This window comes from Solanum dulcamara, chromosome 11, assembly GCF_947179165.1.
Source record: "Solanum dulcamara chromosome 11, daSolDulc1.2, whole genome shotgun sequence".
In the NCBI taxonomy this organism is placed as follows: Eukaryota; Viridiplantae; Streptophyta; class Magnoliopsida; order Solanales; family Solanaceae; genus Solanum; species Solanum dulcamara.
The window spans coordinates 57,523,542-57,536,855 of record NC_077247.1 but is presented as its reverse complement, the minus strand read 5'-3'; the positions used below and the strand labels follow the sequence as shown (position 1 = coordinate 57,536,855).

The 13,314-nt window shown below is 37.2% G+C and overlaps 1 protein-coding gene across 1 annotated transcript; it reads left to right on the top strand.

The window, feature by feature from the left end:
* Positions 1–559: 559 nt before the first annotated feature.
* On the top strand, positions 560–13,302 carry LOC129874665 (DNA polymerase alpha catalytic subunit). The gene is made up of 31 exons (XM_055949987.1): positions 560–1,823; positions 2,233–2,403; positions 2,498–2,581; positions 2,700–2,774; positions 2,952–3,016; positions 3,189–3,279; positions 3,371–3,559; positions 5,190–5,353; positions 5,445–5,559; positions 5,891–6,070; positions 6,167–6,280; positions 6,819–6,938; positions 7,031–7,354; positions 7,625–7,717; positions 8,112–8,230; positions 8,352–8,424; positions 8,512–8,568; positions 8,655–8,747; positions 9,442–9,564; positions 9,657–9,754; positions 9,851–9,896; positions 10,400–10,513; positions 10,659–10,742; positions 10,839–10,952; positions 11,061–11,150; positions 11,235–11,311; positions 11,634–11,850; positions 12,458–12,511; positions 12,598–12,717; positions 12,817–12,891; positions 13,003–13,302. The coding sequence occupies exons 1-31, from the start codon at positions 645–647 to the stop codon at positions 13,147–13,149; spliced, it is 4,665 nt and encodes a 1,554-aa protein (XP_055805962.1). The 5' UTR covers positions 560–644; the 3' UTR covers positions 13,150–13,302.
* Positions 13,303–13,314: the final 12 nt, after the last annotated feature.

Below are 13,314 nucleotides of genomic sequence, written 5' to 3'. Positions count from 1 at the left end.
CATTAAGAAAATATTTACCATTTATAGCAATAATATTTTTTTTCACTGAACACTTATAATACAATTATAATATAATTTTAATACATATTAACGAGAATAATTTATAAAACTCATGTAATACAAGTTTTATTAATGGATAATATATTTATCACATACTTTAATACACTTATAATACATTATGTCAATTTCTTACCAAACAAGTATAATATATTTTAAAACATTTATAATACATTTATATTGCATGCATAATTCACTTTTAATACATGTCAGATATATCATAATATTATTATATATTATTTTAAATAATAATAAATAAAAAATATCGCTTAAATCAGTAATTATTTATTAAAAAGTGTTTTTCCTAGTAATTTTTCCTATTTTCAACTAACCAAAAAATGGAACCCAATGGCCAAGCCCGCCAAGAAACATAAAGTCAAAAGTTAGTGAACTACCATGACATATTGGGCTAGCACTTTATAGTCCAGTCCAATATATCTTTGAAGCTGGGAGGGGAGGCCCAATAGGGCTTTTGGCGCGAAAACAAAACGTTCCCGCCATTTTTGTCAGCATCATCAATTGTTTTTCTTTTCATCACTGCATTTTCAGATTTCAAAGAGAGAAATTTTGGCTCACAGAGACAAAAAATGTCGGACGAGCAACCAGCAATCGAAGGAAGGCGCTCTAGCAGGAAACCAAGCGGTGGTAAAAGGGCAGAGGCGCTCGAGCAGATCAAAGCTCGCCGGACCGGTGGTCGCCGTTCCACTGAGAACGGCGGTTTACAGATCAAGATAGATGAACCAATTTACGATATAGTTGAGGACGATGAGTACAATGACATAGTCGCTAAGCGCCGTGAAGCAGCTCGGGGATTTATTGTTGATGACAACGGTTTAGGTTATGGAGATGAAGGCCAGGAAGAGGATTGGTCAGTTGCCGATGTGTTATCGTCCGACGGATCGGAAGGTGAGAATGAGAAGCCGAAGAATAAGAGGAAGGCATCGGAGAAGCAGCAAATTACGAAAAAGCCATCAGCTGCTCTTTCAGCTGCTGCGGCATTGATGGGTAAGCAAAGAATTTCTAGTCTGTTTACCTCTTCAGTGTTTAAGAGAGACGATAAGACTAGGAATTTGTCGTGCGATAGCATTGTAGATGATGTTATAGCTGAATTCGCTCCTGATGAGGCTGATAGAGAGCGACGGCGAAGGGGAAATTCTAACTCATTGCAGGCTTTGAGGAGTTCAATTGCCAATTCCAACTTATTTAATGTTAAAACAGAGAAGCCTTTAGCTGACAAGGTTGATTTCACGATTAGACAGGAAGTGAAGGGTGTTACGGTTCAAAATGGCGAGTTACCTAAAATTAGTACTGATGAAGGAACTGGCGGCTTACCTAAAATTAGTATGGATGAAGGAAATGATTCGGCTAAAGATATTCAAAATAGTGAGGTTTTAGATGCTGAAGTGGAAGGGGAGAAGGCAGTAAAATCAGATGATTTGTCTACAGTGGGAACGAGGGATGATGACACTGTAGTAAATTGCGCTGAAGTGAAGTCGGAGCCCTTGGTGGAAAATAAAGTGTTTGCACTAAATGCTAAAATTAAAGAGGAAAAGGATCCAGGCTTGAGTGCTACTGCTGAATGGCAGGCTTTAAGGAATGCAGGTAGTGGGATTTTGAATTGCAATGAACCTGGGGCGAAACTTGTTAACACTGAAGAGAAAACAGATTTTGATTTGGATTCTGATGGATCATTGCCTTTCTTCATACTGGATGCCCATGAAGAGCTGTATGGTACAAATGCTGGAAATATTTATCTTTTCGGGAAGGTACTTTGGAAATCTTTGTTTATGTACTCTTTCTCTATACTGATTTAAATGAGCCAGACTCATACGTCTTCCTTCTGAAAATCTGGTGTCTCTATTTCTCTATTTTACTAAACTTTGCTGATAATCACGTGTTCTTCATCACTTGTGTTTCGAGGCCATTTTGCTTATCTTTAACCATGCACCTTATCATTTGGATCCTTAGCTGCTATGACCAAGTAAAATAAACATACTTGTACGTGTTTCAATATTGAAGAATATACCACTATATAGCCTACTATCAACTTATAGGCCTTTATTTAGTTTAGAGACTTAGGAGGTTTGTATGATCAATTTGGAAGTGACAATTGAACAACATAGAATAGTATGTTATATCTATAGCTGAGAGATGAGTTTTGTTATTTGCGCGCAGGTTAAATCTGGAGGTACATACCATAGTTGCTGTATTGTTGTGAAGAACATGCAAAGATGTGTTTATGCGATCCCTAGTGGTTTTGTATTTTGTGGTGATACGATCTCCAAACTCTCCAGAGATGTAGAAGAGTCTCAAATCTCTCCCTCTGCCTTCCTCAGTCAGTTGCACGTAATCTCTGCAAATGCCTTCTCCTTAGATGTAATTATATTTTTTCTACATATTGCTCATTTATTCATACCCTCCTTCACAAATTTGTCTCCAGGAGATGGCATCAGGATTGAAGACCGAGTGTAGAAATAACCTACTAGAACATAGCATCTCAAGTTTTAGCATGACACCAGTGAAGGTTTGAAGCAATTTACTTGCAAATATTCTATAAATTTTACTAATTGCAATTTGCAATACTATTTATTTCTTTTATTTCTTTTTCCTTTTTGTTATTCATTGCGCTACTACATTTGTAGAGAAATTATGCATTTGAACGATCTGATATACCTCGGGGGGAGAATTTTGTCCTTAAGATCAACTATCCTTTCAAGGTACATTTGTTATTTCTTTATGTATTATAATTGATTAGAACATTATATACAACTTACGCTAGCCAAATATATTATGGATTCTGTGAATTCAAGTTCAAGCTATCGCCCAGATTCTCTGTTAAGTCACATTTTTTTGTCATGTCTTCGAGTTACCTATTTTGAGCTTTGTCATTCCAGGATCCACCGCTTCCATCAGATCTCAGGGGAGAAAACTTTAGTGCCTTGCTTGGTACTCATTCCAGGTATATTTCCAGTGACTTTTCTAGTTTACAAGCTTCTTAACGTGTATGATCTCTGTTTATGAAGACTACTTTTCATATCAATTTAACAGGGTGCTGCATTCTTCAGTAGAAAGTATTAATTTTTCTTCTTGAGTCTCTGTGATGTTATCCCACCAGTGTTTATTATTTGCAGTGCAATGGAGCTATTCCTGATTAAGAGGAAAATAAAAGGACCTTCATGGCTATCAATTTCGAGATTTTCTAGTTGTCCTATTCCTCAACGTGTAAGGCCATCAAAGCAACTTTACATCCCCTAATTTGTCTTCAGGTGGTTCACCTGGTCTTTATTTCTGATTTTCTCTTTGTTCTGCACAGGTGAGCTGGTGTAAATTTGAGGTCATCGTAGATAGTCCAAAAGACATTCAAATCTCCATGTCCTCTAAGAATGTTGCTGAGATTCCTCCAGTGGTTGTTACAGCAATAAATCTGAAAACTATTATCAACCAAAAGCAAAATATAAATGAAATTGTCTCTGCATCTGTCATTTGCTGTCAGAGTGCGAAGGTAAAGTCCATGAGGCTAGTTTCTCTTGCCAATAACGGTCTGATCTAAGACCTTTTTTTTTAGGATATCAGAATTCAGAAGGCAATGTTTTTTAAGTAATAAAAGGAATTATTGGATCTTCTGATGGTTATTTAACTCATTCAGTACATCTAAAGATGTAAATGGAGCTCAACCATGTTTATTACCCGAGTTGTCATCTGTAATGTGTTTCGTGCATCAGTTTTAGAAATTAGTTCTCTACCTGATTATGAGTTATGAAGTAAAAATTATGGTTACTCAGGTCTAGGGAAAATGAGATCTCGCTTGCAGAGGATCTTTCAGCTTATGTCAATTCAGGTCGAGGGAAAAATGAGATCTCGTTTATAGAGGATCTTTCACCTTACATAGGGTCTTTTTCTTGGGTAGTTAAATCTTTACGGTTTAATGGGGATTTATTGGTTTGGTAGATCTTGTATGATGCACATGATGGTACAAATAAAGTGCCTTGCAACATTTACCTGTATGATGACTGAAGTGAAACTGTATTTGTATCATAATCAAGTACATGAGGTGCATTCTAATGTATCATGGCGTGTCGTCTTCTTCCACTCTCATAGATGCAACTCACGCAAATGCACGTATTCATAGAGTGCCTTGGGTATTATCCAAAGAAATGGGTAGATTGACAATGAGTCATATCTGGAGTCCAAAACTTCAAAGCAAGTTTTACAAAGCGGTGGTTAGACCGACTATGTTGTATCGAACGGAGTGTTGTCTAGTCAAGGACTCTCATGTTCAGATGAAAGTTGTGGAGATGAGGATGCCGAGATGGATGTGTGAGCATAATAGGAGAGATAAAGACTAGGAGTGAAGATATTCGCAACGAGGTAGGAGTGGCTTCTATAGTGGACAAGATGCAAGAAATGAGGCTTGAGATGGTTCAAACATGTGCAGAGGAGATTCACGGTTGTCCAAGTACGTAGGTATGAGAGGTTGGCTTAGATGGTTTTGAGAGAGATAGAGGTGGATCGAATAAGTATTGAGTAGAGGTGATTAGATATATGATATGATGCTACTTCAACTTACTAAAGACATGACCTTAAATAGGCGGTTATGATGAAGGTCATGGATTAGGGTAGAAGGTTAGTTAGATAGTTAGGCACTATCTCACTTATTTCTTTGTGCTATTAGCCGTACTATTAATCGTAGTATTACCCTTGTAGTTTCTTCTGCTTTGAGTTTTGTTATTATCTGTTTCTTTTTGTACTTTGATTATTGTTTTACCATGTTATGACTTTTCTCAGGTTGATTTGTAAGGTTGTCTTTAGTATCTTGCCCTGACTTTTTCGTTTCCGTTATTTCTTTCTCTATACTACTTTGAACTATTTTTTCTCTTGAGTTGAGGATCTATCGGAAACAACTTCTCTACCTAAGTAGGGGTAAGGTCTGCGTATACTTTACCCCTCCCCAGACCTCACTTTGTGGGATTACACTGGGTATGTTGTTGCTGCTCGGTATCAGTGAAATAAAAATGTTAGAGCTGATGATGGGCAAAAATATAAAAAAGGAACCCATTTAGTTTGCTTGCGGAAACTTCTCAACAAGAATTTCCTTGAAGGTTCACTACAAAGAGCATATGTTGATTTTGCAGATTGATGCGCCCATGTTAACATCTGAATGGACAAAGCCAGGGATGCTTTCTCATTTTACTGTTGTGCGCAAGCTTGAGGGAGGGATATTTCCTATGGGATTTACAAAGGAAGCAGCAGAGAGAAATGCAAAAGCTGGATCAAATGTTATTAGTTCTGAGAGCAGGCAAGTTCATTGGGTAATTAACGTATTGCCTATACCTTTATCTGTTTTTCATTTGAGTTACTAAAATGTTACTTTCTCTCTTTGAAATCAGTGAAAGGGCATTATTAAACCGGTTGCTGATCGAGTTGCATAAATTGGACAGTGATGTTCTTATTGGCCATAATATATCTGGCTTTGACTTGGATGTTCTTCTTCATAGAGTTCAGGTTTGTTTTTAATTTATACATTCCATCTTCCATAGTAGTGATCTCTAGAAAATTTTAGTAGACATGATCTGCCGAATCCTCCATTTCTATTTTGAATCTTCATATAGCATTCACCATGTTCTCGTCATAGGTAGTCTGTCATCCTATTTATACCCAAAGACATTGAGAGTTTTCCAATTAATGCTTAGCTTTAAATAAATGCTATTAATTTTCAGTAATTTTTCAGAAATAAAAAATTAAAGTTTTTCTGTATTTCTTGATTCTAAGAATAAGAAAAATCTGTGACATAGCTGCCTGTTTATTGATCCTTGGGAGCTATCAATTTCTGCAGGCCTGCAAAGTCCCCAGCAGTATGTGGTCAAAAATAGGTCGACTTAAACGTTCTGTCATGCCAAAGCTTACCAAGGGCAGTACACTTTATGGCTCAGGAGCAAGTCCGGGGATCATGTCTTGTATTGCTGGGCGTCTCCTATGTGATACCTATTTATCTTCTCGTGAATTATTAAAAGAGGTAGAATTCCTACTTATTAAGCTATATTTGAGATAGCTGCATAATTTTTTCTTTTTGAAATTTTGTTACTTTTGGTTTAACTACATTAAATTTCAGGTTAGTTATTCATTGACACAACTTGCGAAGAATCAACTGAACAAAGATAGGAAAGAAATTTCTCCCCACGACGTGCCTCAAATGTTTCAGGCTGCTGACTCCCTCTTGGAACTTGTAGGTTCTGATTCTGATTTAGCAACTTCTCTAATCCAATTGCTCTCAATTTTTATTTAGGGAGATTTATCTGTGGTTAGGTCCAGTATGGAATTTGCTGTCAACAATAAAAGTGTTAACCCATTGCATAACAGATGGGCCAGCTGCATTTTGCTGTTTATTGTTTTGCTGAACCTTTAGAATACATTGTACCACTCCATAACCAACACAAATTACTGCTGATGGGCTTTTCAACAGCTAGAAACAAACAATAATAGAGTTCACATGTTGAAGCAATATAGCATAAGCACACCTTTATGCAGTTAAGAGTTAACCTTACATGAATAAACTAGAAGCATGGTCATTTAGGTAACAGATTGTCATGGAGCTGTTTGATTTGCAGCTCTGGATATGCTAATTTCATTTCTAGTTAATCTGTAAGGCTGGGACTTGTCTCATCCTTCTGGAATAAAGTTGCTAATGTAATAATTTTCTCCAATACACTCAACTGATATTGCCTTCTAATTAGCATCATAATGAGCATTTGTGATCTATACAGATTGAATGTGGAGAAACTGATGCATGGTTATCAATGGAGCTCATGTTTCATTTAAGTGTTCTTCCTTTAACTCGTCAGCTGACCAATATCAGTGGTAACCTTTGGGGAAAAACCCTCCAGGTGAATTGTTACAAAACCTGCTATATGTTCACGAGATCAACTTTGTGGATGTTATAGGGACATAGTCAACATTAAATTTATTTTTATTTCAGGGTGCTCGGGCCCAAAGAGTAGAATACCTCTTGTTGCATGCATTTCATGCTAAGAAATTCATAGTGCCAGACAAATTTTCTTCTTATGCAAGAGAAGCTAAAATTACAAAACGAAAGTTGAACCGTGGTGATGAGGGAAAAGAAACTGATCCCGTTGATGCTGATGATCCAAATATTGAAGGTGGGATTTCGGAAATCAACCATGGGAAAGCAAAAAAGGGGCCTTCCTACTCTGGTGGATTAGTTTTGGAACCAAAAAGAGGTTTATATGATAAGTACATTCTGCTACTGGACTTCAACAGTCTATACCCTTCCATTATTCAGGTTAGTTATTTTTAATACATCTATCTCTCTCCTTCCCTCAATCATATTTATCCTTCATTTCTTCTCCTCCTCTGCCCTTCCTTTTAGAAGGGGGAGCATTACCTGAACTTTTGCTACAATTTGATTAGCTGCTATCTAGGTTGAAAGGTTCCTCATTCTTAATATTTATTGCCATCACTATTTGTTACCAAGTGATGTCAATTGCTCGATACTTCCATTTTATAATACAAGTTTCATACTTTAATTTCCTCTTTTGTTCTCCCTCTTTAGGAATACAATATTTGTTTCACAACAGTTGAAAGCTCTCTGGATGGATCAGTTCCTCATTTACCATCTAGTAAAAGAACGGGACTTTTACCAGAGGTAAGTATGCCATACTTGATTGCATATTTTGATAACACCCTGAACAAATTTTCCAAATTGGCTTCCCAGCAATGCAATTAGACCAAACACTTTTGCATCTCTTGATCTTCTGTAAGGATTAAGTGCATGCCCAGAATAGTTCACCCCAAAACTTTTAAGGACTATTTGGTGCTGGAAGTTTTGCTCTGAAGCACAATTTGACTGTATACTGTATCAGTTTTATTTAATATACTGTATCAGTTTGTTGTTCCCATTTAACTTTTAGCTGCTATTCTTCAGTTATATCAAGACTTCTTTTAAGTTTATGGTTACGTGCAAAATACAAGTAATCAAGCATTCTAAACAATTCTTGAAGGTGATATATATTCATGTCTTTTTGCGGTGAATCGTGCAGTTGCTTAAGAATTTGGTTGAGAGGAGAAGAATGGTCAAGTCATGGTTAAAAACAGCATCTGGCCTCAAAGCCCAACAGTTTGACATACAGCAACAAGCTCTGAAGCTTACAGCAAACAGGTCTCACTGTTTTTTTTTTATACACACGCACACATTGTATATACTTGTGCTATTTGATGCATCATCATCATTGTCATATTATTGGAGATATTTTTCCTGAGGTTATAAAATTTTACTGCAGTATGTATGGGTGTCTAGGATTCTCCAATTCAAGATTCTATGCAAAGTCGCTAGCAGAGCTTATAACCTCACAAGTAGGAAGCTCACTTTTCCTGAACTGTTGTTTATTTTATTTAAGCAGATTATGACTGCATGTCTAACATCTCTATTTTGTTTGGTAGGGAAGGGAAATTTTACAGAGTACTGTTGACCTAGTTCAGACTTCACTAAACCTGGAGGTTTTCTTCTCGTGGAATTTGTTGTTTACTTATCCTTCCTAAATGCCAAATTTGGTCCTTGAACCCATTGTTATCTTATGAATCAGGTTATCTATGGTGACACTGATTCAATTATGATTTATAGTGGACTTGATGACATTGGAAAATCCAAAGCAATAGCTGCCAAAGTTATTCAAGAGGTTGGTGTTGACTGCACACTTTTTTTCCTCGAATTAGATCCTGTACATCGGGTGACTTCTTAAAGAGAGATTTATACTTTTCTACCTCATGTATTGTAGAAGCTTGTGAGTCTTCTGTGAATAAGTTTCCTACTTCTACTCTCACCGTCTTATGATAGCACTTGCACTCTTTTACCTTTTCTTTATGTGCAAAGCATTCTTCATTGCCTTATATAAGATCTTTACCTAAGAATCTGGTAAAATCGTAAGGAGACTTTGTCTAGGTTGTCTCACTTTTGGCTGATGCACAAATTTAGATGCAAATGAACAAGTAACTGAGGATTGTCCAAACATAAAATCAGAATTATTGATACGGTCCTTTTCCACATCAATGGAATCTTATTATCCATACATAATAAATCGAAGTGGTGTATTTATATTATTTGTGAACGGTAAAAAACTAGCATTCCTATTGAGGCTGCTTTATGCTCTACTTTGGGTAAAGATCCTCCCAATTTGGATTTGTACAAATGCTTCCATTACCATTTCTTTTTGTATTTTTTTTCAATTAATTTTATACAATATTTATTAGAGTTGCGATAACTCTGCATGACAATTAGGATCTCTTTACAAAGAAAATAATTATGAGTAGTAATCATAGGTATCTTCTTAATCAACTAGGATTCATCATGTCAAAGTGCCTCCTCTTTTATAGGTTAACAAGAAATACAGGTGCTTAGAGATTGATCTTGATGGTCTGTACAAGAGAATGCTGCTTCTCAAGAAAAAGAAATATGCAGCTGTAAAAGTGCAGTTTAAGGATGGAAAGCCCTATGAGGTAGCTATTGCATGTTTCTTAAAGCTGAAATACTTTTGAACTTCTGTGAAATAATTCTCTAACTACTCCATGTTGCTGACTCTTTTGTTTAGGTTATTGAGAAAAAAGGCCTTGATATGGTGCGTCGTGACTGGAGCTTGCTGTCAAAGGAATTGGGAGATTTCTGCCTGAGCCAAATACTGTCCGGCGGGTACATTTTGTTGTGAACTTGTTTCTTTCTTCTTTTCATATCCTCGTACACGTGATTGCTCAGTACTGAAATAATTTGTGTCTTTAATGGTTGCAGGTCCTGTGAAGATGTCGTTGAATCAATACATAATGCACTTATGAAGGTAGCATTCTCAATGATATGGAAAATCATAAACCAGGAGCTGAAATGGCTCCTGCAGCTTTCGTATGGAACACGGTTTAGTTTATATTGTAGACTATACTCTTGATCAAAAAAATTATTATAGGCTGCCTCTTTAGGATTGAGAATATTTCCAGGAGCATCTCTTAGCTTATGGCTTCTCTTCAGGGAGTTCCACCAGCATGGTCCCCCCCCCCCCCCCCCAAGCCACCGTCTCTCGTTACCTCAATTATTGAGCAGCTACTGCTTTTCTACCATACATCCTCTGTGCATCTTCACTATTGTCTTGCTAGCGTTGTTCCAAAACTTGCTGTGCAGCCTGAAATCTATATCTACAGCCAGTCTTCTTCATTCTGGTAGAGGGAAAATCCAGCTGCTACTGTTAGCACCTGGAGAGGCAATCAACTCATTTTAGTTTTATTTTTGTGATCTAGCCCTAATACTAAGTTACTGTGATTATTCTTGAATTTCTCTGTTCTACTGCAGGTACAGGAGGAAATGAGGAATGGGCAAATTGATCTGGAAAAATACGTGATCACCAAATCATTGACTAAACCACCTGAAGCTTATCCTGATGCTAAAAGTCAACCTCATGTTGAAGTAAGTATGAAGACTTCTTTGATCAATTCATGTCTCTGACTAAGGAACTGTATCACTTAACATCTGTGTTTTTACCTTTCTATATTGTTGCCATTTAGCTTACTTTCTAACTAAGATTTAACATTGTCGTCCTCTACATCTGTAGGTAGCACTTAGGTTGAAGAAAAATGGTTATGTTACTGGTTGCTCAGCTGGTGATACAGTACCATATGTCATCTGTTGTGAGCAGGTTTATTTCCTATTGTTCATTGTCTAATACGATGAATTCCAGCCTTTTCTTTTGGTTTCTGTTATCTTAACATGCAGTTGTTACACACATTTGCAGGGGAATGGTTCCAGTACCTCTGTGGGAATTGCTCAGCGGGCAAGACATCCAGATGAACTGAAAAAAGACCATGGAAACTGGATAGTAGACATTGATTATTACCTTGCGCAACAGGTCTTTGCAGTGTACTTATTTGGATCTTCAATTTTTAATGCCTAATGTTGGTTCTTATGCGTGCATATCTCGTGACTCCACCTAACTGTGAACCAATTTCAATGTCAGATACATCCTGTAATATCTCGTCTATGTGCATCAATTCAGGGTACTAGCCCGGCACGTCTCGCTGATTGCTTGGGACTAGATTCATCCAAGGTAAATAGCAACTTTTCAAAACTGAGGTTAATTCAGCATGACATAATTTTGACAAATAGCTTAATGGTTTGACTTATTTTTCAGTTCCAAAATAAATCAAGTGAAGCTGTCAATGATGATCCCTCAAGCGTGCTTTTATGTGCAGCAGACGATGACGAGAGGTATCAATCTCTTTCAGAAAAAGTTTACCTTTTCCTTTTATCGTTAGTGCAGGTTGAAGATGCTTTCCTTTCATATACTTAATTCATACTGGTTACTGTTTTGTGCAATCTCATCCTTTCCTCGATCTCTCTCTATTTCGTTGAACACTCTTATTTGTTTTAATTTTCTTTATGGTATCAGTTTGCTTTCACACTTTTTCTGGTTCACCTCCCCCCCACCCCCCACCCAACTCTCCCACATTTTTTGTTTACATTTTGATATGCTATCTTCTCCACTATATGGACATATTTTTCTTCTGACATTTGACAATGCTAAATGCAGATTTCGGGGTTGTGAGCCTTTGACTTTGACATGCCCCAGCTGCTCCGGCTCTTTTGAGTGTGCACCGATATTTAGTTCCATATGTTCATCAATAAGTCAAAAGCCAGCAGACTTGCAAGTAGGAGAGTCTGCTAGCAAAGTCTGGGAAAGATTTAGTTGTCCCAAATGCCCAGAAGAGAGTGAGGGGAATATATCTTCGGCATTGATAGCAAACCAGGTAGTGTTCTGACTTTCAACTGTTCCTTGCACAATCATGTCAACTACTTTTTGTTGTCTGCTGTCTGTCATCTAAAATGTTGGAACATGTAATCATGGAGAACCCCTTAGTGCTGTCGATTTTTCTTTACGACTGATATGACTTCGTTCTCTGTATGAGTATAGATGGCTTTGAAGTGCTTTCAGCCTTTAGGTTGCCTTTTGGTTACACCAAGTTACCTACAAGACAATAGCACCTCTAAATTCTCTCATTTTAAACCTTTACTTTTGCGGTTCCCTCTTGGTGTCATTTTAACCTTCAAAGCACTTCAAACCCAAATTAGTGATTACTTGGCACCAGGTTCATTTTTCTTGCGTTCTCAACCTTCCATTTCCATGTTTTCCACCTCTCTTTTGGCAATCATCATCTGTTTGAAGTCACATCAGCATGTGTTGAATACACTTCTTTAAAGATATTTCTTGATTCGTGTTATTTTCTTCGTTCGTTTGACTGAAAAAGAAAGGAAAAGGAAATTCCATCTTGATTTACATATGCACTCTATGTAACTAGTGACAGGCTGATTGATGCATGTATGCTTAGACTCATGGTTTAATGTCATCCTTGACAGGTTAAAAGGCAAGTAGAAGGTTTTATTTCAACATACTATAAAGGAGTGATGATGGTACGTGCTTAAATATTTTACAGCTATTGCTTTGACGAGCTTGCTGGACAGCACCAGTCGAACTAAAGCCATTTTGTTCTTTTCAGTGCGATGATGAAACTTGCAACTACACAACTCGTAGCCTGAACCTGCGAGTAATTGGGGACTCAGAGAGAGGAACTGTGTGTCCAAATTATCCCCGTTGTAACGGGCATTTACTAAGACAGGTTTTCTTTCTGATATATCGTGAAACGTTTCTTAGGTTAACTTGCAGTGTTTGTTTTAGCTGATTACTGATAAAACTAGTGCAAAACTCACCTTGGCAGTACACGGAAGCAGATCTTTACAAACAACTTGCTTATTTCTGCTACGTCTTAGACACTGTACGCTGCATTGAGAAGGTTGTCTCTGTCCCCATCTGTGTGAATTCATCATAATGGGATGTCCTCTTTGTTTTTGTTTTTCCCCTCCAGTGAGGAAGTTGCTGATCTAATTGTCTTTTCGAGCGTCAGGTAGAGAGTAACATGAGAATACAAGTAGAGAAGGAGCTTGTTAGGATACGGCCCGTGGTTGAAGCAGCAACATCAACTATAACGAAATTCCGGGATAGATGTGCCTACGGTTGGGTGCAGCTTGAAGATGTTACTGTCTTGTTCTAGCAAGGCTAATTCTGTAATTGTACTACATTGTAGTATGTAGTATAAATTATTTGAAAAATGTCTAGTTTGCATCTGGACAAGGAACCATCTAACAGAGAAATTTCAGAAGAATGAAATTCCATAATTATTCTACCGAAACTTTTTCCAGTTTAATTACCACGCACT